This window comes from Bos indicus x Bos taurus, chromosome 18, assembly GCF_003369695.1.
Source record: "Bos indicus x Bos taurus breed Angus x Brahman F1 hybrid chromosome 18, Bos_hybrid_MaternalHap_v2.0, whole genome shotgun sequence".
NCBI lineage: Eukaryota > Metazoa > Chordata > Mammalia > Artiodactyla > Bovidae > Bos > Bos indicus x Bos taurus.
This window is the reverse complement of record NC_040093.1, coordinates 12,622,742-12,644,886: the sequence shown is the minus strand read 5'-3', so window position 1 is coordinate 12,644,886 and position 22,145 is coordinate 12,622,742. Positions and strand designations below refer to the sequence as shown.

Genomic DNA, 22,145 nt, shown 5'->3' with positions numbered 1-22,145 from the left:
GTGTGAGGCAGTGGACAAGTGACTTCCCCACTCACCTGGACTCCTGTAGTCATCTCCTCCCTGCAACCACTCTCACTCTATGATTGCCAAAAGGATCACTGAAAAGTGGTCTCAGATCCGGTCCCTCCTCTGCTCGGACCCTCCAGTGAGTCCCAGCCATTCAGAGGGGTCCACAGGCCCTGCACAATCTGCCCCCTTCCCGCCACCTGCTCAGCCCTCAGCCTCTACTCTGTCCCTCTGTTCAGCCACACTGGCTTCCTCGATGTTCATCAAGCATGCCAGGTGCGTGCTCACCTCAGGGCCTTGGCAGGTGTGGAGACTTCGGGTGAGAAAGCTCTTCCCCCAGACACCCGCACTGCTGGCTCCCTCCTCTCCTCATATTGTCGATGAGGTCACCCTGATAATCCTATCTAAACTTCACAACCGTCCCCCAAATACTCCTCCTTCTGCATCCCTGATGTTTTCTCCAGAGCAGTTTGTGCTATCGAATATATTTCACACTTTACTGCTTTCTTTATTGTCTGACTTTCCCCCAAAGCTGAGAATGTAAGGTCTCCTGAAGACAAAATGTTTTGCTTTTTCTTCTCTGCTGTATCCATAACATCTACACGACAGCCACAACTCAGAGCCATGCACTGACCTACCATTTTACATCCACTTACTCCTCACAACAACAGGATGAGATAAGTATTATTTATAGCATAAATGCATATGCAGCATATACACAAAATAGGAATAATAACAGTGTCTAACTCAGAGTAATTGGTGAGGACTTAATGCTGTGAAGTGCTTAGCACACTGCCTGGCACAAAGTGAGTGCCCATTAAATGTCACTATTATATAATACCCACTGTACAGAGGAGGAAACTGAACCTCAGAGGGGTTAGTGACCTGCCCAAAATCACCTGGCTGAGAAGGGGGGGACCCCAGTTTGGAACCGATGTCAGTTTGACTCAAGTTGCTGCTTTTTAAACCACAACACTAAGACATCCCACGGTGTCTGGGAGAAAGGCAGTGGCAGGAAACAGAAACCAGTTCTGGGAATCCAGAATGCAGGGTTTAAGTCCCGCCTTAAAGGGCCAGGGTTTAAGTCTGGCCCAGACTCCACGTGTAACCTCAGCAATTCTCTTCTGCTCTCAAGACTTTAGTTTTCTCTTTGATAAACTGCAGGGAGTCATTTCCCCTCCCTGACATGGGGACAAAACAGTGTGAGAGTCAAATGAGAAAGCTTATAGGAAAGCACTTCAGTAACTGAAATCCAACATTTCTCCATTCTAAGATCTGCAACTCTGGCAGACAACCGACCAAACACCAAAAGATTAAGAATTCCAGGCCCTGCAAAGCAAATTTTAGGCATCCAAACTTGTAAAGAAAAGAAGTGTGGTTCCCTTAACCATTTGGCCTTTGCACACGCTCCTCCCTGTCCCTCAACATTATCCGTGTCCCTGTGCTGTCTGCTGACATTCTTCTCACCCTTCAGTTCCCAGCCCAGAGGTTTTCTGCCAGGAAGCTCTCCCTGAATGCTACATCAGGTCAAGTGTCCAGTGGGCTTCCTTATCCAAGCTCTGCCCACTCTGGGTCATCACCTTGAAGGATGGGCCTGTCCTCACCCAACTGTGAGTTCCTCGAGGGCACAGACTAGGGCTGGCTTGATTCCTGCTGTTTCACCAGCACTGCCCAGCACAAGGCCAATCACAGGGTAGACACTCAGAAAACACCAACCAAATGAAGTACCAGCTGGATTAATGGTGGTTCCCTGACCTAGCAAATTAGGTTAAATTTCCTTATTCTTTGCTCCCACAGGCCCCTAGCACATAGATCATCTTCTCACAGTAGCCCGTATTTTAAATGTTTACTATGCCCTTCGGATCTCAGCTCAGGCAGCCTTCCTCCAGAGTCTAGACAGCTTTCCCGACCCCACGCCCCTGGGTCAGGAGGTCTCTCAGCTCTGGAGTTGGCACCATCCTGTCCGCTCTGGAGTGACAACGATGGATCATAAATGTGTCTCCCAGCCCAGCAAAAAGCCAGAACGGCCTGTCTACTGAATGAATGGAAGAACAAATATGGTGTATGTGTGGATTAATAAATAGACGGATGAATGTCCACTTTAGTTAAAATGACTCCTTTAGCCAAATTCCCATGTCAGGACTCCAGACTTTGCCCGGAGCCACGCCCCTAACCTAGGCCTATTCCCCGGAGTCCAACTGGGACAAACGAATGACATAAACAGATGAAAAAAGCACCCCTGACTTCCCAGGACGGGAGGGAAACTGAGGCACGAGGTGGCGTTTGAGGAATGATGCCACACAAGGATGGTTTGGCAAATGACCCGGTCAAGTTTTTCCTCAGCTCTCCCCTGGTCCTCTCAGTCCTGGCATGCCCCGCCCAAATCACTCCCGTTGCCCACACTATTGGCTCGTCTAGACGTCAATCTTCTCGCGCTCTTTTCCTCTATTGGCTAATATTCCCAAATCAAGCGCGGGCACTTTGTACCGCCCTTCACCCCATGCCCGTTCTTACTATTGGGCTATTCGTATGCCCCTCTTCAAGGAACCCTCCCTATTGGCGTCAAGACTCTGCCGGTTCGGGCTGTGATTGGTTGTGAACAGAAGCCCATCTCCTGAGCAACCACCTGAGAAGGATTAGAGAATGGAAAGGTTGGAGGGACGTGGGGTCAGACTCACGCTGAGCCGGCGGGAGGCAGATATAGGTCTTGAAGAACTCGCTTCGGCGGGCGGCCTCCTTAATGCGGTTGGCAAGCGGCTTGCTGACCTGCCGGATGCCCAAGTATAGCAGCTTCGCCATAGGGAACGCGCCCACCACCATCTTGGCGGTCGCAAGGGGAACACGCAACCTTGCTGACTGGGAGGGGCGCCTCAGATCGCTCCCTCCTCCCCCGCCCTCTCGTCGCCGTGCGTGCGTACGTACGTGCGTACGCCCCGGGGGAACCGCTGGGGCGGTCCATGACGTCACGGCGTAGACGCTGACGCTCCGACGTCCGCTCCTATGAATATGCAAATATACGGCGGAAGTGAGGCTGTCAGAGGGTGGTACCGTTAAACGGCTGCTGTAGCCTATATGGGTTCCCACGCCCGCTTCGGCTGACGTCATCGCCTTCCTCCGTGACGTGGCGTACCTGCGCGGCTTCTCCAAAAGAGCAGTCTTAATTAGTCCTAGTTAGGGCTCAGGCATTCCAAATGCACCTTCTCTCTCAGTTTAGAGCTGTCACTGGTCGTGAGAAACTAGCCAGGTAACCTGTAGTGAGATCCCAGCTCTGCGGTTTACCTGCTGTGTATGGCGAGTGACTTAACCTCTCTGAGTATCAGCATTCCCATCTACAGAATAGAAATCATAAGAAGGCACATTCCTTATTAGATTGTTACGAGGTTTGCATGAGAATCTTGAAGATAAATACATAACGAGTGAACTATGTTAAGTGTTTAGAATGATGCGAATCACCCAACAAACAGCCCTTATAACTGCACAGGTATTAGCATTGTTATTGCTAACTTGAGCATGAGGGTTCATTTCATCTCCAGAAACAGCTGTTTCAACCCTTTCCCAAGTAACTGACAAACAGGCCTAAAAAGGGGCCAGGGAAGTGGCACGAGGTCCCTCGGCCAGGAGAGGTTGATAGCCCAGCCTCTTGGCTAATAAACTTATCCGTTCTCAAGCAGGTCCACTTCCTCTGTTGGGGAGGAGGGTCCCTAGGGAGCTGGCTCAGGAAGGAGTTTAAAGAACATGTCCCAGACTGTCATCCCTTACCCAGCGGGGAGCAAAATCATGTAAACAAGTTCGTCTGAGAGAAATGCCTGGGTGGTGGAGTGCTAATGGGTAACTGAGAGATTCTCGAAGAGGCAGAGGGCGAGGGAAAGTCCAAAGAGCAGAGTTGTGTACAGGAGGAAACAAACGTTCAGGTCAGAGTCGGGGGACCCAGGGCTTTCCTCGGCAACCGCTCTGACTCCCTGTGTGGCTTTTGTCACTTTCCTGGCCCTGATGGACTCCCATTTCTCCATCTGAGATAATGGTGATACTGACATGTATGAACCCTGATATTCTAAATTACTAAGAATACCAAGACTCCATGAAAACAACTCCTCTCCAGGATCCCTGTTGGACTGAAGGTGTGAAGGAGCTTGGGACCTATTCCAGATCCATCACCCACTCACTGGGAACCAACCACTCCCCCATTTTACAGACTGACCAACTGAGGCCAGAGACTTCACAAGGATTTATCCAGAGTTCCATGGGTAATCAGGAGAGAAACCCCTTGGGTTTCTTGAGTCCCAGCCTAGAGTCTTCTCCTAATTCTTAGGGGTGTTAGCCTGGGGTCCAAGAACCGACTTGGGAGTGGGGCTCAGGTTCCACTTGATGCATTTAGGAAACTTTTAAACTTGTACATGATTTTTTTGTGTATAATTCACTACTGTTTCCTCAGCTCCTAGAACAATTTCAGGCATACAGTAGGTGCTCAATACTTGTTGAATGAATGGAAATGAGCATTTGGTGGAGGGGTAGTGTTCAAGCTTTCATCCGATTCCCCAAGGGGCCCATGTTCAGAAAGTTTCTGGCTCCCTACATGTTCATCCTGGTAGCTGTACTGCAATGAGACAGGGTGGGAAAATTATAACACCCCCCCCACCCCAGCCAACCACCAGATCCCAGGCCTCCCTCTTTTCTTTCTCCCATAACACCAGAGCCCCAACTTCCTGCATCTCAGTGACCCAACCCTCCTCTTGCAAAAAAGTTGTCCTCATTAAGTTCTTTTTTTTCCCCCCTCATTCCCCTCCTCCTTCCTCTTTCTTTCTCTCAGGAACCTCTCCTGGGAACTTTCGGGGCAAGGGTGTATTTATGCCCGTGTGTGTGTGTGTGTGTGTGTGTGTGTGTGTGTGTGTGTATAGGCTTCACATCTCCTTAGCCTGGAGCCTCTTACATACCCAGAGGGGTCAAGGCCTACAGAGCTGGGTGTTTTCCTCCTCCTGCTCTCCAGTCTGGTTCTGGAAGGACAGCCATTCCTGGTTGACCCCTGAGGGCCAGCGGAGGGAGGGGAACGCCGTTAGCCAGGGCAGCAGCCTTGGCCACTCTGGGGCGTGGGAACAGAGGCAGAGGCGGGGAGGGGAAAGGGAACCCAGGATGGTCTCAGCACTGACTCACCGGCTGTGCGACCCTGGGCTAATCACTTGGCCTCTCTGGTGAATAGCGCCTGGGATCATTCCCAGAGTTCCTTCTAATTCAGGTCCTCTGGTCACCCTTTTCCCAGGATGGGCAAGGGACTAGGGTTACACAATCCCACAGGGCCTTGTATTTCTTCCATCATTGGATTCCTTCAAGAGAAATCCGAAAGCTGACACCAATCCTTGCTTGCTCCACCCTGACCCGGGTCCAGCTGTCAGCATCTCCTGCCTGGGCTTCTGGCTTCTGCCTTTACTTCCCATATTCTGTTCCCCACTCAGCAGCCTGGGACTCCTGTTAACATTTAAGCCAATCCCAAATGTTCTTTGCTAAGAGCCCCTCTGTGGTTCCCATATACCTTGGAATAAAAGGCAAGGCCCTCACATGGATTCACAATGCTCTGGGACACTGGCCCCTGTCCCTACCTGTCTCATCTCCATTCTTAATGTCCTCCCACACCTCTGCTCCCACCACACTGCTGTGTGTACTTGCTGGCCCTCGAAATGCAGGCGCTCTCTTACTCCAGGACTTTCCACCTGTCGTCCCCTCTGCCTGCAGCCCTCTCCCATCTGATCCCTCGCCTCCTTCAGGTCTTTTCTCAAATGCCCCCTTCTCAGCGAGCCCTCCCCACTCTCCTGATCTAGATCAGACTCCATATCATTCTCTGTCCTCTCAATTGGCTTTATCTTGCTCCATTACCCTTACCAATTCCATTTTTTTTTTTTTGGCTGCACCACACAGCATATGGGGTCTTAGTTCACCAACCAGGGACTGAACCTGTGCTCCTTGCAGTGGAAGTGCGGAGTCTTAACCACTGGACTGCCAAGGAAGTCCTTTGATTCCAAATTTAATATTTATCTTTATTTACTCATTTACTGTGAGCTCCATGATGGCGGGGCCTGGACTGTCTTGGTCACTGTTTATACTGGCCAGTACAGGTATAAATAAATCTCTCTTGAATGAATGAATACCCTTCTCTTGTCCTAAGCCCTGTTCCCAAGCCTATCCTGCTCCCTGCTCCTCCAGATAGTTGGCCAGTGGCCCTTTATTTGGGTTCTGACACACTCCCTCTTCCTCCTCAGGCCTGACTTGGAAAAATCTGTTTATCTCCAAACTCTGAAATATTCTGTCCTGCTCTCTCTCTACTCTATATGACCAGGGGCTTCCCAAGACACAAGTGATTGTTCAATACTCCACTTTCCCCTTGAATCACAGACTTTTACTCCCTTGTTGGAAATAATCCTAACTTCTTTGTCTTTGCCTTTTGGAAACTTAATCTATCGGTCCCCTCCTCTAGGAAGCCCTTTCCATCCCCCAGACTGCAACAGAGGCCCTCTTGGGTTCCCCCGGCCCCTAGGCTCCCCTGTCTGAGCCCTGCCCACTCTGGAGCATCACCCTCCCGGGATAGATCTGTCTCTTCCGTTGGAATAGGAGCCGTGAAGACAGAGCCAGGGCCGCCATTTGTCACTGCTGGGTCACTAGCACCACCCAGCACAGGGCTTGGCACAGTTCTACTGAATTATCATGGGGGGTCATGGCAGAGGATGATGGCTGGTCAGTGACACATCAGCCTCACTGTTTTCCTATTTTCTTACATTTTATGAATAGTAACAGGGCCTTATTTACATACAATTTGCATACACTGGGCCAGAAGGGAAGGGAGTGGGGGATTAGACCGGAGGAGTGGGGGCTCTGCAGAATTCGAGGTTCACTGTGCCGGGGGCAGCATCTTCAGCTGCACCTGGTCCCCCTGGGCGAGCGGAGCTGCCACCCAGCCGGCTGCCATGGCTTTGGCCATGCTGTTCCTCTTGGAAGTGAGCGGGGTCTCTAGGGTGAGCGAAGCATTGGCCATCTCCTGGGGCTTGTCACTGGCCAGAAAGCGGAGCAGGTGGTGCAGGGCCTTGGCCACGTCACTGCGGGCGCCCTCGTTGACGAGGCAGTAGAGGATGGGATCAGCCACGCAGTTGAGGCTGGTGAAGGCCAGCGAGCTATGATATGCCGAGAAGACACGCTCCTCGAAGCCACAGTCCCGGGGGCGGCGCAGGTAGACGGCGCTCCTCGAGAGCAGGAGCACGTGGTAGGGCGCAAAGCAGACCAGCACAATGGCGATGAGGCTGAGGGCCAGTCTCTTGATCTTGACCTTCTCCTGGCGCTCAGTGGACACGCTGCCCCGCACAGCCCGCAGGATGCCACGGTATGATAGCAGCATGAGCGCCCAGGGGAAGAGGAAACCCACGAAGACTCGGTAGAGGTTCATCCAGGCCACCCAGCCCTCCATGGGGAACTTCTCGAAGCAGAAGGTGTGGTTATAACGGTCGCGGAAGAGCTCGTCATGGAACAGGGGTGCCGAGTTGGCGCCCAGCTCCGTGGCCCAGACCACAGAGCTCACGGCCACAGCTGTCTTGACACGGCGCAGGCGGGCGAACCGCAGCGGGTGGGCCACGGCCAGGTACCGGTCCACCGAGATGCAGCACAGGAAGGCGATGCTGATGTAGATGTTGGTGTAAAAGATGAACCCGAAGAGCTTGCAAGAGCCAGGGCCGTGGATCCAGTTGTCGTGGTGCAGGAAGTAGTCCACCCACAGTGGCAGCGTGCAGATGTACAGCAGGTCAGCAATGCTGAGGTTCATCAGGTACACGCCCAACTCGTTGCGTTGCCTCACCTGGCGGTAGGCGGCCCACAGGGCCAGGCAGTTGGTGGGCAGCCCCACGCCAATGACGAAGATGTAGAGGGAGGGCGGGAAGAGGTGGTCCATGCGGGAGTCCACGTGGCAGCCCTCCAACGTGCGGTTGCCCATCCTTGGCACTGGGTCTTTCAGGGTGCTTCCCCTGGCCCACGGGGGCTTGGGGCCACGGGGGGCGGGAGGCCATCAGGCCCCCCTGAGCCCCCTCCTTGGAGGCTCAGGGGAACATGGTGGGAGGCAGTTCACGGGGTTAGAGGATGAGGTGGACTGAAAATTGTGGGCCAGACTGGGCAGAGAAGGACAGAGGCTTCAGAGAGAAAAGTTGGAGAAGGGATAGAATTACGACAGGAGGGAGGTTTGGGGGTGGCAGGATTAACAACGAGCTTTGTCAAGGAGGTTTTATAGACCCAACCAGAGTATAAATGGGAGAGTATTGGGGTAACACACGATTGACCAAGGGGAGTGTTTATACGGGAGGTGAAGGCATCAGTGGGCAGTGGTGAGAGACAGAGATTTGTGGAGGATGTAGAAAGTAAGCGTGGCTATGCTGAAGTAACAGTGAGGTGAGATATACTAGAAGACGCAGGAAATGTATGCGGTAGTGTTGAGATAGGGCAGTTCACAGTTTGGGAGCAGAGGAGACTAGGCCAGATGGATGGGGGTGCTGACACCTGACACCTCCTAGGACCCCAGTAAGAAATATGGAAATAAGGGAGGTAACCAAAGAGGCGAAGACTACAAAAAAAGGGGGGTGTCCTATGAGGGATGAAAGAGAGAGAAGACTCAGTCTGGGGAATGTGGGAAGGGTTTTAAAGAAACAGGAAGGTGGTGAGTAAGGGCTCTATCAGCACCAGGTTACCAATACCGGAAATTTAAAGGGACATGGGAGGGGCTCCAGCTTGGTCCTGGTGGGGGCTGAGCAGTTAAGACAAGGTGGCCCTGCTTCACAGTTCAAAGCTGACTGCGGTACCTGTGGGGAAAGAGAACTGTCATGAGAGGTGTCAGGGACTTCCCTCTGTTCCCCACACCCTTCTGTGAGCTCCAGAGGGTAGGCCCCTTAATGATGCTTAATCTAAGCAACAGATCACTGAAAACACAGATTTGAGATGTCAGTTATATTTTTTCCCTAATTGTTTCTTTAAAACTTTCTTCAAGAAACCATATAAAACTGGCACAAGTCTCATATCATGCTTTGGGAAATGCTGAACTAGTCTCACCTATCATATCATAAACATTGAGACAGGGTCCAGAGAGGCTGGGTCACTCCCCTCAAGGATGTACAGCAAGACAGTGATAGAATCAGCTTCCTACTCTTAACCCAGGGCACTGAATTCTTGACAATGATGATGATGGTAGTGATAATAACAACCAAAGTTTTTCTGAGTCCTATTACATAGCAGATCTTGTCTTTAGCACTTTATGGATGTGAGTTTAAAATTTTCAAGAACCTTATGAGGAAAGTACTGTTACTCCCCTATTTGACAAACTGAGGCACAGAGAGGTTCAGAGACCTATCCAAGGTCCTGATAACGGGAGCGGGGAAAATCTTGGCTTTCGCCTCCTTTCTCCAGCCTGAACGTCAGTTTTCACCCAAGAATAATTGGACAGAAAGGGGCCCTGGTCTGACAGCCCATGGAAGCATAGCTGCAGGGGGCTGGGGCAGGGAAGTTATGAGAACTCAATTGACCAAGGGGGAGCCCTAGGGGCAGTGCCAGGAGTCCCCTCCCTCAGAGACCACCCCCTTCATTGTCTCTTTCCGCTTCCCTCTGACTTCCCTGAGTGAGAGTCTTGGGCCTGTCGTGCCCTGGTCCTGGGGAGATCTTTAAGCACAGGGAAAAAGACAGTGTTGGACCAAGCCCTGGACCACTGTCAGCCCCCAAGAGGATGGGAGTGAAGTCCTGAAGTAGAGGCATCTTTAGAGGCCATTCCATCCAGCGGTTTGCATCAGTTTGTAGGCTGTGGAACCACTTTTTAAAAAAACATATCTCAACAGGAAACCTCATCTAAGACAGTGAAAAGGGGAAGCTACTCTGTGCTCTAGATAAAAGGAGGTGGTGGGAGGAAGTCCACCTCTGAAGAGTCCCCAGGACACATTTTGAAAACCAGTGGTTGACTCAGTAGGACAGATGAGGAAACCGAGGGGCCAAAGAGGGGAAGGGATGAGACCCAAGGCATCCAGCAGGCTCACGGGAACCTCCCCGGTGCCTGAGCAGTGTCTTCCCATGGGAGAGTGCTCTGGGCTCTCCCTAACCTCCACACTAAATTCTGTGCCCACGCGTGTCTCTAAAACCCCAGCCGCTGCCCACTCTGCTCCACCACGACCACTGGCTTGGACCTTACGGTTGAGCCTCCCTGAGGATTTCCTGCCTGCCACTCTGGCTTCCCTCCACTCACTCCCCACGTGGCGGCCCCATGTGGCGGCCAGGCAGGTCTCTCTAACATGTCAGTCAGCTCTTGTTATTAAATCCTTCTCTGCTTGAAATCCTCCAATAACTTCCCCATGGACTTGGGACAAAATCCCAAGTCTTTCCCCAGATGACAAGGCACTGCCTGCCCAGCCTCTGCAGCCTAGTTGACTTTCATACCCACCTCTCCCTCCCCCTCAGCAGACTCAAGGCTGGACCTTCTTTCCAGCCTCACCACCTCTGTCCTTCCTTCAGATCTACTTAGGACTAGCTCCTATATCTCCATCACTTCCTCAGGGCGGCCCTCTGTACCCACAGTCCTGCCCACCCACACCCACACACTCTGTGTGGAGGAATTACAGAGATCACAGAATCTCAAGATAGGGCTCTTCTTTTCCAGGAGGTTACATCCTATTTGAGGAGAACTTCAGTTCATCCAACATCTGAGTGCCTCCTCTGTGCCCCGCATAGGACTGAACACTGGAGATAAATATAAATAAGACATGATTTCTGCCATCATAGATGGCTGGTGGGAGAGAGGTACACATGTCTGTGAGGTGCTTTTTGTTAGTTTATTCACAGCTGGAAAAGGTTGTTGTAAAAGTCAAGGCAAGAAAGAGGACTGAGTCAGGACAGAGGCAATGGCTATGAAGTTGATGTTAAAGGGATAGACTGAATAGATTGGGTACTTGGAAGTTCAAGAAGTGAGGGAAATCTGTCATTATTCAAGGAAATTTAGAAAAGGCACAAATGAAAAATGAAAATATGCTTATCCATAGTCCCAGTGCTTCCTTGGTGGCTCTATGGTTAAAAAAAAAAAAAATCTGCCTGCCAACGTAGGAGACAAGGGTTCCATCCCTGGGTTGGGAAGATCCCTTGGGAAAGGAAACAGCAACCCACTCCACTATTCTTGCCTGGGGGAAAACCCATGGACAGAGGAGCCTGGCGGGCTACAGTCCGTGGGGTCGCAAAAGAGTCAGACATGACTGAGCAAGAGTCACACATGACAGAGCGACTAAACAACTCTCTTCACATCACCTTGCATCCTGTTTGTGTCTGCCTGTCTGTCTTGAGTGGATATCTCGGGAGGGCAGGGACTGTATATTGACTGTTGTAGCTCTCGCCAGCACCCAGGACAGGCCCAGCATACAGTAGGCACTCAATAAATGCCTTTGGCTGAGGGAACAGGCATTTGGTCAGCCACTGCTTCCACACAGGCACCACCTCCCCTTGAGGCAGCAGCACCCCCCACTTCAAGCTCCAGCGAGTCCCTGCAGGGTCCCAGAGATAAAGAGATGAGGAAGGAAAAAGTGAAAAGGGCAGGCTCTCTCTGCTGCATAATTGACTTTGAAAGGTCAGGGCTGAGTCCCGCTTAGTAAGTCCTACCCGCTGTGGGGTCCTCCGCAACAGAAGAGCTGCCCCCACCCCAGACTCACAGACACTCCTGGATCCTGTGGAGATGGGAGGGAGGGGGCTTGCTCCCGACTGGAACAGTACAATCCGGTCCCTCCCTTTGAACTGAACCACCCCTCCTCCAGCCCAGAACAAATCACTCAAAACACCTCTCTCTCTCTGCCCTGGGTCTCTCCTTCAGCCTGTAAGACCAAGGGAATTACTTCTCCTTCAGGAGCCTCAATGGCACCCCACTCCAGTACTCTTGCCTGGAAAGTCTCATGGATGGAGGAACCTGGTAGGCTGCAGTCCATGGGGTCACTGAGGGTTGGACACGACTGAGCGACTTCACTTTCATTGTTCACTTTCCTGCATTGGAGAAGGAAATGGCAACCCACTCCACTGTTCTTGCCTGGAGAATCCCAGGGACAGGGAAGCCTGGTGGGCTCCCGTCTATGGGGTCACAGAGAGTCGGACACGACTGAAGTGACTTAGCAGCAGCAGCAGGAGCCTCAGTTTCTCCTTCTGCATGAAGGGGAGGTGGGACACAACTTTTATATCAGTTGCATCACAGATACAAAAATCTTTGGGACTTCCTGGTGGTCCAGTGGTTAAGGCTCCTGGCTTCCACTGCAGAGGCTGTGGGTTTGATCCCTGATTTGGGGAACTAGGATCCTGTATGCTGCATGGCATGGCCCCTCCCCCACCCCCCCAAAAAAAAAACACAGAAGAAAATATCAATTTGATACAAACTTACAGAAAATTGAAGAGGATGAAACATCTCCCAACTTATTCACAGGGAACTATATTCAATATCCTGTGAGAAATGAAATATTTCCTGCCGTATCAGTAAAAGAGGATGTCACAGTCACCAGCAACTGTGGCCACAATGGATGGTGAGCTGGTGAGCCTTGAGGGAACTCAGGAAGGAAAGAATACCTGCCATCTAGCAGCCATCAGACTGCAACCACTCCCCGTGGTGAGTCCCCCCCCACCCCCAGAAAGCTCAGGATGTGAAAACACAGGATACTGGCCCCAGATAGCTGAGGTGCCTATCAAAGGAATGATTTCACTGAGCCCAGACTCTGGCATCTTCCCATAATACAGAGAAAAGCGCTAAATTCCCTCAACTTGGGATATCTGGTTTTCTTTAATTGACAACAATCTTCCGATGTTCAGACTACCCACCCTTTGTTGCAAAACATCTATATAACCTGGCTCCTTGGAGCATGTTTTCTCAGGGTGACTTGAGATGCTATCTCCCAGGCTTGAAGTCCTAAAACTTCCCACCCAGTAAAATGTAACTCTCAACTTATAGGTTATGAACAATTTTTTGGGTGTGAATATTTTCTTAACTCCACATCCGTGACAAACCATAATGGAAAGAATATTTAAAAAACAAGAATGTGTATAACTGAGTCACTTTGCCATGCAGCAGAGATTGGCATAACACTGTCAATCAACTACTGTTCTTGTTCAGTTGCTAAGTCGTGTCCAGCCCTTTGTGACCCCATGGACTGCAGCACGCCAGGCTCCTCTGTCCTCTACCATCTCCTGGCGTTTGCTCACAGTCACGTCCATTGAGTCAGTGATGCTATCTAACAGCGCCAAAATCAACTATATTTCAATTTAAAAAAGAAAATGAATTTTAAAGAAAGAAACAAAATCCTTGGTAGAGGTGATATCATCTATAAATTGTGCAGTGTTTGAACAATTATTACTATTCCACAGGCACTGGGGAGCTGACATGAGAAATGAACCAGTTCATAACGGAAGGAGGCAGTGAGCCTGGAGAAATTCCCTTTGTCCCACCCTCTCAAGAACCCCCCAGTTCTGCTGAGGCTGGGGTGGGTACACAGGCCGGAGACTGATTTCCTGCAGACAAAGGAAATGTACTTCCCATTGCTAATTTCCTCCAGGGGACACTCGCCCCTCCCTCCTCCTCCGGTCCCTCTACTTCAACCCACCTGCTTCTTGGGGGATGCTAGGCGTGGGGGGAGGGGCATTCAACCCTCTCTTCTCCCCTACCTGAGATATGCCCAACATCAACCCCACCACATATAAAGATAGCATGGAATGGCAGACTCTTAGAACTCCACAATGCAATAAACCTATATGCCACAACTGTGGGCACAAGGTTATTTGACTCCTACCTGATACAGACGGGGAAACTGAGGCCCAGGGCCACAAGGCAGTTAGCTGTCTAAGTCACATGACGTGTCAAGGCTGCCTAGATCGCTAGTTCTTAACAAAAAAGAATGTTTTCTCTCTTCCCTCCCTGCACTCTTGTAATTTTTTCTCAAGTCTTTCTGGGGTTCTCAGCCCTCTTTGAGACTCTGCTGAAAACCCCACAGACTCTCTCACCACCAGAAGGCAAGTGATCTCGGGGGTCTTGCATGCCCCTCCATCACCTGACTCCCTTGCCCAGCACTCTCTCCCCCAACCCCACACCCCCGCTCCCTCCTGGTCCCTGCTGGTCCCTCCCAGAGGGCCAGGGAAGAGAGATAAGTTGGGAATGTGGAGCGATAGTGGGGAGACAGAAAGGACTGTCAGACCCCTGACCCCACTTTGCACAGTCTTAGCTGCTCAAGCCAGGCTCCAGAAGCGACTTCTCAGTCCAGCAAGGCTGAAGGCTTGGGGGTAGGGGGTTGAAAGGGCAAGAGGGAGAGGTAATACAGCCCCCGCACCCACTCACCACCAGCCTTGTCCTAGAAGCCTCCAGGTCATCTCTCTCACTCCCCGCTTCCCTCCTCTGAAGGCTCCTGCTCCCCTGTCAGCCCCCTGGGGACCAGTCAGCTCCGGTAGGTCTGCTCATTAGGGGAACGAAATGTGATCACAGAGCCTCGCTCCCCACCTGGCGCCTTGGCGGCTGGCCGGCGAGAACCGGGGACAGTCAGGCCACCGAGACCATTCCACTGGCCCCATTTCTACCGAAGGGATCCCCATCCCCTCCACATATGTCCCCCACACCACCCAGAAGGGACACCAGGGAGGGTCCTTGACTCTACTCCTCTGATGTTCTAGATTCCCAAGGCTCTCAGATCCTCAGATTCTATTGTTAGTCCACGCCATGGTTTACTGTTCTATTATTATAACCTTTTAGAGCTTTACCTTCCTTCCATTCTATTATTATTATTATGGCGGCTTTCCACACCCCTACCCTCTAGGTTTCCAATATCCCAGGAAATTCACATTCCAGGATTCTCAAGTTCTATTGTTAGAACGCTCTATGATTAAAAAAAAAAAAATTGTACAACTTTCATAATATATTATTAAACTCTCAGTGATCATTATCTTTGCTCAGCAAACACTTATCTGTATTTCCCCTTTCTTTTTTACAGATATGGTGAACCCCACTTCCTTTTTTCTCCATTTATCTCTTCCGGTTTTTTTTTTTTTTTAACATTCCAGCAGCCTGAAGTTCTAAAATTGTGCAAAATTGTAAAATACTAAGAATTCAATTTTGGCAGGGGGTGGGTAGTCACATTTACCTGGCCCCTAAATTCTCTCCTCCTGGTGGGGACACTAAGAGCCCAGGCTGCCTCTCTATACCTGGCCCAGAAACTTTGTCTCATCCCACCCCACTGGATCACATACTGGCTGAGGCTGAGTTATTATTTGTCTAGACACAAACCAAATTATAGGCCCTGTCCTGCAGGAGCAGTGGGCTTCATGGGGAGGGTCAGGAGACAGAGTCAGTGGGGAGTTAATCGCTGCCCCCTCTCCCCACTTCCCCTCTTCTCTTCCCTCCTTCTCTGAAATTCCACCCCTTCCACTCCAACCAACTCTTATCCCCTCTCCCTCTCCACCACCATGGTTTTAGAAATATTTTCTCTCCTCTGCTTCTAAAATTGCTCCCTCCTGGGTTCCAGCCATTCACACTCACCCTGGCATTCTTCCCTGTTGCCTGTGAAGACCTCCTTCCCCACATTAATCTGAGGTAGTAGCAGCAAAAGAAGCCAGTACTTTGGATTTGGGCTTCAGTGGAACCGGAGTCCCAACCCAGCCTGAAACTGACTCACCTTGGGGACTTCTACACTTGGGCCTCAGTTTCCCCATCTCTGAAATGGGGGTTTAGTCTAGCTGGCTCTGACAGCACTTTCGAGCTCTCGACTGCGACCACTGAAAACTGCCAATATTCCAAAGCCCATCTTTTTGGACTGAAGGATTCAAATACCCCAAGACCTTTAACTTGAAGGTTTGAGCTCTCCCAATCCTCCTTTCAGATCATTCTCACATACTTGGGTCCTTTCATGCAAAGACTTCACATTCAAAACTGATGATACTCTAATTAAAAAAAAGAGTTCACTAACTTCTTGATGCTATGATTCCCAGAGTTTTGGAGCTCCCCCCGCCAAAAAAAACCCATCAATCTCTCTCATTTTCTCCTACTGAAACCCCGCCCAGAGAGGACAACCTCCCCATCCTCACCCCAAACCTGAAGTCAAGCTCAACCACAGAGACAGAGTTGGGGGGCCCTTGGTGAATTCTTCCCCTGTGGTTTAGCCGTAAAGAATCTGCCTGCAGTGCAGGAGAAGCAGATGCGGGTTTGACCCCTGGAGGGGAGGATCTCCTGGAGAAGAAAATGGCAACCCACTCCAGTATTCTTGCCTGGAAAATCCCATGAACAGTGGAGCCTGGCGGGTGGGGACAGTCCACGGGGTCGCAGAGTTGGCCACAACTGAGCTCGCAGGGACACACTGGTGAGTTCAGGAGAGGTGTGGCTGGTGGAGGGCCCTGGTGGGGGGTGATGAGGGGTGCGGCCCCCATCATCTTCATCTCTGCCCTCCAGAAAATCCCCCAGCCCTCATCCCACCTGAGTATATATGACATTCATCCCACAGTCGATGCCTCACAGAAATTCCAGAGCTGTCCTTCAGGGTGCTTGGGGGGGCGGGGGGCGGGGATGAAGCCGAGACAATAAGGAGTTAATGGGTGACCCAGCCAAATCCTGGACTGGAGGAAGTTGGGGAGGAAGTTCACCCCCTCCCCCAGCCAGGAATTCCTGAAATTGGAGGGTGGGGTGGGTGCGACCTCCAGAGCAGTGGGGTGACTCTGTTAAGGGGGAGCCCAGGTCACAGGGGTACTCAAAGTCCACCTGCCCCAGGTGGTAATCCTATTGCCCCCTACCCGACTCCCAAGAAGACCCTCAGCCCAGGGGAAAGTTGGAGAAGGATGACGACGGAGTGAAGTTGCCAGAACCGGGTCTAAGATACATGGAGACAGAAACAGAGGGATACAGAGAGATACAGAGACAGGAAGAAAAAAGGCAAAGAGATGCCCAGAAACGGGGAGACGGAGGTAGAGAGATCCGTATAGACTGAGAGTTCATCAAGACCCAGGGATCCAGGCAAACGGAGTGACAGAGAGACACGGAGAGGCAGAGATAAAAGATATCAACACAGAGACATCGAGATGGCTAAGGAGAGACACGAGCAGAGGAAGAGGGACCGCAGATCCAGAGAGACATCAGAGACAGACAGAGAGATGGAGACAGACCCAGAGACAAAGTCAGTCGCGGAGACGCAGGGAGAGCCAGCCCCAGAGAGGGGCGGGGACCGAGGCCACGCGGGAGACTGAGGCAGCGGACGGACGCGGGGACGCAAAGCCCGCGAGGGGCGCGGGGAGGAGCGGCCGCCGGCGGCCGCGGGACCTGCGCGGACCGGGGAGAAACCGGCGCCTACCTGCGCGTGGCGGCTGGACGGGGCGGGCGGCGCCTCTCCCTGCGGCTGGGGGATCCGGGATCCGCGGCGGCGCAGGGACCCGGCGGCGACTCCTCCCGGCCCCGGGCCAGAGCCACCAGCTGAGGCCCCGCCCCGCCCGGACCGGGCCCGCCCCCGTTAACCCCTCCATTGTCGCTCCCCCTTAACCCCTTCACCCCACTAAAGCTTTCCAGCTCTGGAGAAACCTCACCTGCTGGTGAAACACCCCCGAGTCCTTCAACGTCCCCAGCCTGGAAGCCTCCATCTCATAAATTCCTTTGCTTACCCTCCCTCCAACCCCGCACTCCAACTAGATCAAGCCTTAAGCTATGGGGAGGTGTGGGACGGGGGTTTAGGGAGACCCCAGACCTAAGTCATTAACTTTTTGGTCATTGCACTCCCACTTCCCCAAGGGAGAGAATGAGGGGTCTGTTAGTTCCCCATGCCCATGGTCAGGGCCACCCCTGGAAGGAATCTCTCCTGGGGTTTCCAGCTCCAGCCCTGCCTCTTGGCCAGACTTAGGCTGGTGACCTCTGTGTGCCTCCGTTTCCTCTTCTGATGCTGTGGTCTCTCACAGTCCTTTTATCAAGAGGACGTCATACTATAAAGTCTGTAAAACATGACCCGCCCCCCCTCCCCCCGCCACGACCTTCTTTCGCCCTGCTTTATTTGCTTTTCCCCATAGAAAGTGTCCTAACAGTCTGTGTATTCCACTTTTTTTGGTTGTTTTTCTAAATATCTGCCTTCCCACTAGGAGGAGTGTCATTTTTCTGTTGGGTTACTTTACTACACGATACATGTGCAATACACGTTGTTTTCAAGGAGTAAATACATGAATGTTAAGTGCTGCAAAAATATTTGCTGATTTTTATGTTATCATCATGTCCTTCATAAACTGATCCATTCTTAGGCGAAGCACTTTGGACAGACCTGGGATGTAACACTCAAAAGTGACAACTAGTAAAAAAATAAAACAAATTTTTTTTAGAAAAAGTGACAGCTAGGAATTCCTTGGTGGTCCAGTGGCTAAGACTCTGAGCTCCCAATGCAGGGAACCTGGGTTCGATCTCTGGTCAGGGAACTAGATCCCATACTCAGCAACTAAGATCTGGCACAGTGTGTGTGTGGGGGGGAAGTGACAGCTATCGGGCTTGCAAATTCTTTTTTGTTTATTTATTATTCTTTTATTATAATTATAATAATTATTGGGGCTTCCTCAGTGGCTCAGCTGGTAAAGAACCCATCTGCCAATGCCAGAGATGCAAGAGACAAGAGTTCGATCCCTGGGTGGGGAAGATCCCCTGGAGAAGGAAATGGTAACCCACTCCAGTATTCTTGCCTGGAAAATTTCTTGGACAGAGGAGGCTGGCAGGCTACAGCCCATGGGGTCGCAGAATCAGACATGACTGAGCGCATGCGCATGCTCTCGCTCTCTCTCTCTCTCTCTCTCTCTCTTTCTCTCTCTCTCTCACACACACACAGTGATAATTATTATTTTGGCTGCTCTGGGTCTTCATTGTGGCATGAGGGCTTCTCTAGCTGAGGTGCACTGACTTAGTTGCCTCATGACATGTGGGATCCTAGTTCCCTGACCAGGCATGGAACCTGCTTCCCCTGCATTGGAAGGCTGATTTTTAACAACTGGACTACCAGGGAAATCCCTGTTTATTTATTTTGAGAATAAAAATGCTGGGATCTTAAGGGAGAAGCCCAGTAAGTTGTGACAAACAGATACACCCATGTGACTAAGCCAAATTAAAACATAAACATTCCATCACCAGCGACCACTGTTTGGTTTGGTGTTTTGCTCCTTTCCAGGGCACTCACTCTCTACTTTACCCCCAGAGACACTCCATGCCTTTTTTTTTTTTTTTTTTTTACTGGAAATGAGTGTTGCCTGTTCTAGAACTTCATAGAAATGAAATGAAACAGTTCTGTTCTGCTTCATTTAAGGTAGCTATTATAATCACTCACTGTGTGGCCTTGGACAAGTGACTTCACCTCTCTGAACCATAGTACCCCTTTCCTCTCGGGGCTCTGGAGGCACATAGAAAGTAAGAGTTAACCAAGTACCCAAGTGACCTGCGATGCACACAGGAATAAAAGCTTTTTCCTTCTACCCTCCCTCAAGGGGAGAGGCAGAGAGACATACCAATGGAAGTGTCAAGAAGAGTTTAGCCCCTCCCCACAAATAACCCCAGGTAAAGTTTACCAGCTTTCAGACAAGTCCTCCAGTCAGCTCCTTGGCCATCCCAAGGTCCTTCTGCAGAGAAACTCTGAGGTGCTCTGGTGGGTGAGGGTCTCCTTCTCTCATGCACACACCCTAAGTTTATGATGTGATTCAGTTAGGATCCTGACAGGAAACAGGTAGCCATTCAGAGAGCTTGTGTACTGAATAGCTTCAGTAGCACCAACTCTTTGCGACCCTGTGGGCTGTAACCTGGCAGACTCCTCTGTCCATGGGATTGCCATTCTCTTCTCCAGGGGATCTTCCTGATTCAGGGACCGAATCCAGGTCTCCCACACTGCAGGCGGGTTCTTTACCGTCTGAGCCACAAGAGGAGCTATAGCTCTCGATAGAGAACACAGTCACTGGCAAAACTGCAGGGATGCAGAGAGAGGCCTGGAAAATAAATACTCCAACCTCTTCCCCCACGACTGACCTTCAGATTTCCTGTCAGTGCTTGTAACGGGAAGAACCCAACCAATAGACTCTCGTGCATGGAGTCCACACAGGGCACTCTCACAGTACCCAGAGCTGGAGGAGAAAGGCTGAGAGTGACCCCTTGGGTGCACTGTGGAGAATCACCTGCACGCAGTTCAGTTCAGTTCAGTCGCTCAGTCGTGTCCGACTCTTTGCGACACCATGGACTGCAGCATGCCAGGCCTCCCTGTCCATCACCAACTCCCGGAGCTTACCCAAACTCATGTCCATCGAGTCGGTGATGCCATCCAACCATCTCATCCACTGTCGTCCCCTTCTCCTCCGGCCTTCAATCTTTCCCCGCACCTGCACTATTCTCCCAGAACTTTCTAGGCATATTTTTCCACGCAGGTCTGAAGCTGGGCACAAGGGGGCGCCAGAGCACCAAGACCCAGGGAAAGGGATGCTTTGATGGAGCTGGACCACTTACTCCCTAGAACTTGGACAGTAGGGAAGGGTCTAAAAGCTGGAGGACAGGAAAGGAGACTTTGATCCCAGGAAAGGAGAGTTTGATCGAAAACCTAGGGGTCTGGAGTCGGGATATGATTGCTGGACTCTGCCTATCGAATGGGAGTTGTCTGGGTGGACAAGTTCAAAAGGGTGTACCAGCAGGGAAGGAACAGCATGTGCTGAAGCTCAGAGGCATGAAATGTCACAGGCAAGGGCAAGTACTGGCGATTCAAGTGGCTGGAGATAAGAGATGGGGACAGGAGAAGATGTTGGCTTAAAAAGGAAGATCAGAAACGAGGGGAAAACAAGGGCAGCTAACATTTAATGACCACTTACTACAGTCAAAGTACCATTCTAAGCACTTCATGTGAATAACTTAGACTGGAAACTGCATCTCTGCCTCTCCTAGTTCTCCAGTTTGCTGATTGACCCAGCAGATCTTGGGACTTGTCAGTTTCCACAATTGAGTGAACCAATTCCTTATAATATATAAACCCCGCTGGCTCTGTTTCTCTGGGGTTTTCTCTGACTGATATACTACTTCAAAACTGAAACTAGATGTTATCAAGCAGGATATCCTATCACTAATCTAAGGACTTCTTTAGTATATCGTCCCATACCTAAAGTATGTTCAGCCCAGATGACAGAACTCATTGTACTTATTAGGGCTTGTTAACTAGCCAAAGACCAGAGAGAAAATATACTTATATATAAACAGCAGGTATAATTTGGAAATACTGTAGAAACAAAAGGGAATTTATAACCTTTTCTTCCTGAAAAAATCCATACATGTGACAAAACTGCACACACACACATACACACAAGAAGACGTATAAAACAGGTTAAATCTGAATAAGGTCTGTAGATTCACCAGGGCCAGTTTCCAGGTTTGGCAGTGTAGAATAATTGCACAAGATGTTACCACTGGGGGAGACTGGATGAAGGGTATAGAGGACCTCTCTGTACTATGTTGGCAACATCATCTGAGTCTATAGTTATTTCAGAATTGTTTAAGTAAAACCACATACACACAGAGGTTTCTCAAAAAGTTAAACATAGAATTGCCATATGGCCCAGTAATTCTACACCTCGGTATATACCCAAGAGACATGAAAACGTATGTCCAAATAACATCTTGTATATGAATGTTTGGGTTTCCCAGGTGGTGGCAGCAGTAAAGAGCACGCCTGCCAACACAGGAGATGTAAGAGACATGGGTTCAATCCCTGGGTCAAGAAGATCCCCTGGAGGAGGGCATAACAACTCCAGTATTCTTGCCTGGAGAATCCCATGGACAAAGGAGCCATGTGGGCTACAGTCCATAGGGTCGCAAAAAATCAAACGTAACTGAAGCGACTTACAACGCATGCATGAATGTAAATATTTATCACAGCATTATTCACAATAGCAGAAGATGGATACAACCCAAACTTTCATCATGTGTGAATGGCTAACACCAAACTGAGTCATAGCAAAATGGTTGTGTTTTAAGCAATTAAGTTTTTTTTTTAACTCTCCTTTGAACTCTTTTTAAGAAACTATTTTATTTTTAATTATTTGGCCACACTGGATCTTAGTTGGAGCATGTAGTGTCCAGTTCCCTGACCAGGTATCGAACCCAGGCCCCCACCATTGGA

General features: G+C 50.6%; 2 protein-coding genes across 3 annotated transcripts in view; both read right to left on the bottom strand.

The window, feature by feature from the left end:
• Positions 1–3,032, bottom strand: part of OPA3 (OPA3, outer mitochondrial membrane lipid metabolism regulator) — a 67,731-nt gene extending 64,699 nt beyond the window's left edge. The window contains exon 1 of one of the 2 annotated variants that reach the window (XM_027515457.1): positions 2,685–3,032. In XM_027515457.1, the coding sequence (XP_027371258.1) occupies positions 2,685–2,826 (142 nt within the window). In that variant the 5' untranslated portion in view covers positions 2,827–3,032. The remainder of the gene's footprint in view (positions 1–2,684) is intronic. The other variant, XM_027515458.1, reaches the window with a different exon arrangement.
• A 2,979-nt stretch (positions 3,033–6,011) lies between these two features.
• Positions 6,012–17,462, bottom strand: GPR4 (G protein-coupled receptor 4). The gene is made up of 2 exons (XM_027515452.1): positions 17,337–17,462; positions 6,012–8,825 (listed from the first exon to the last, which is right to left on the bottom strand). The coding sequence occupies exon 2, from the start codon at positions 7,967–7,969 to the stop codon at positions 6,881–6,883; it is 1,089 nt and encodes a 362-aa protein (XP_027371253.1). The 5' UTR covers positions 7,970–8,825; positions 17,337–17,462; the 3' UTR covers positions 6,012–6,880.
• Between the last annotated feature and the right edge of the window lie 4,683 nt (positions 17,463–22,145).

Bases quoted from the DNA above. Each gene is read 5' to 3' on its own strand.
- GPR4 (XM_027515452.1), bottom strand. From the start codon at position 7,969: ATGGGCAACCGCACGTTGGAGGGCTGCCACGTGGACTCCCGCATGGAC.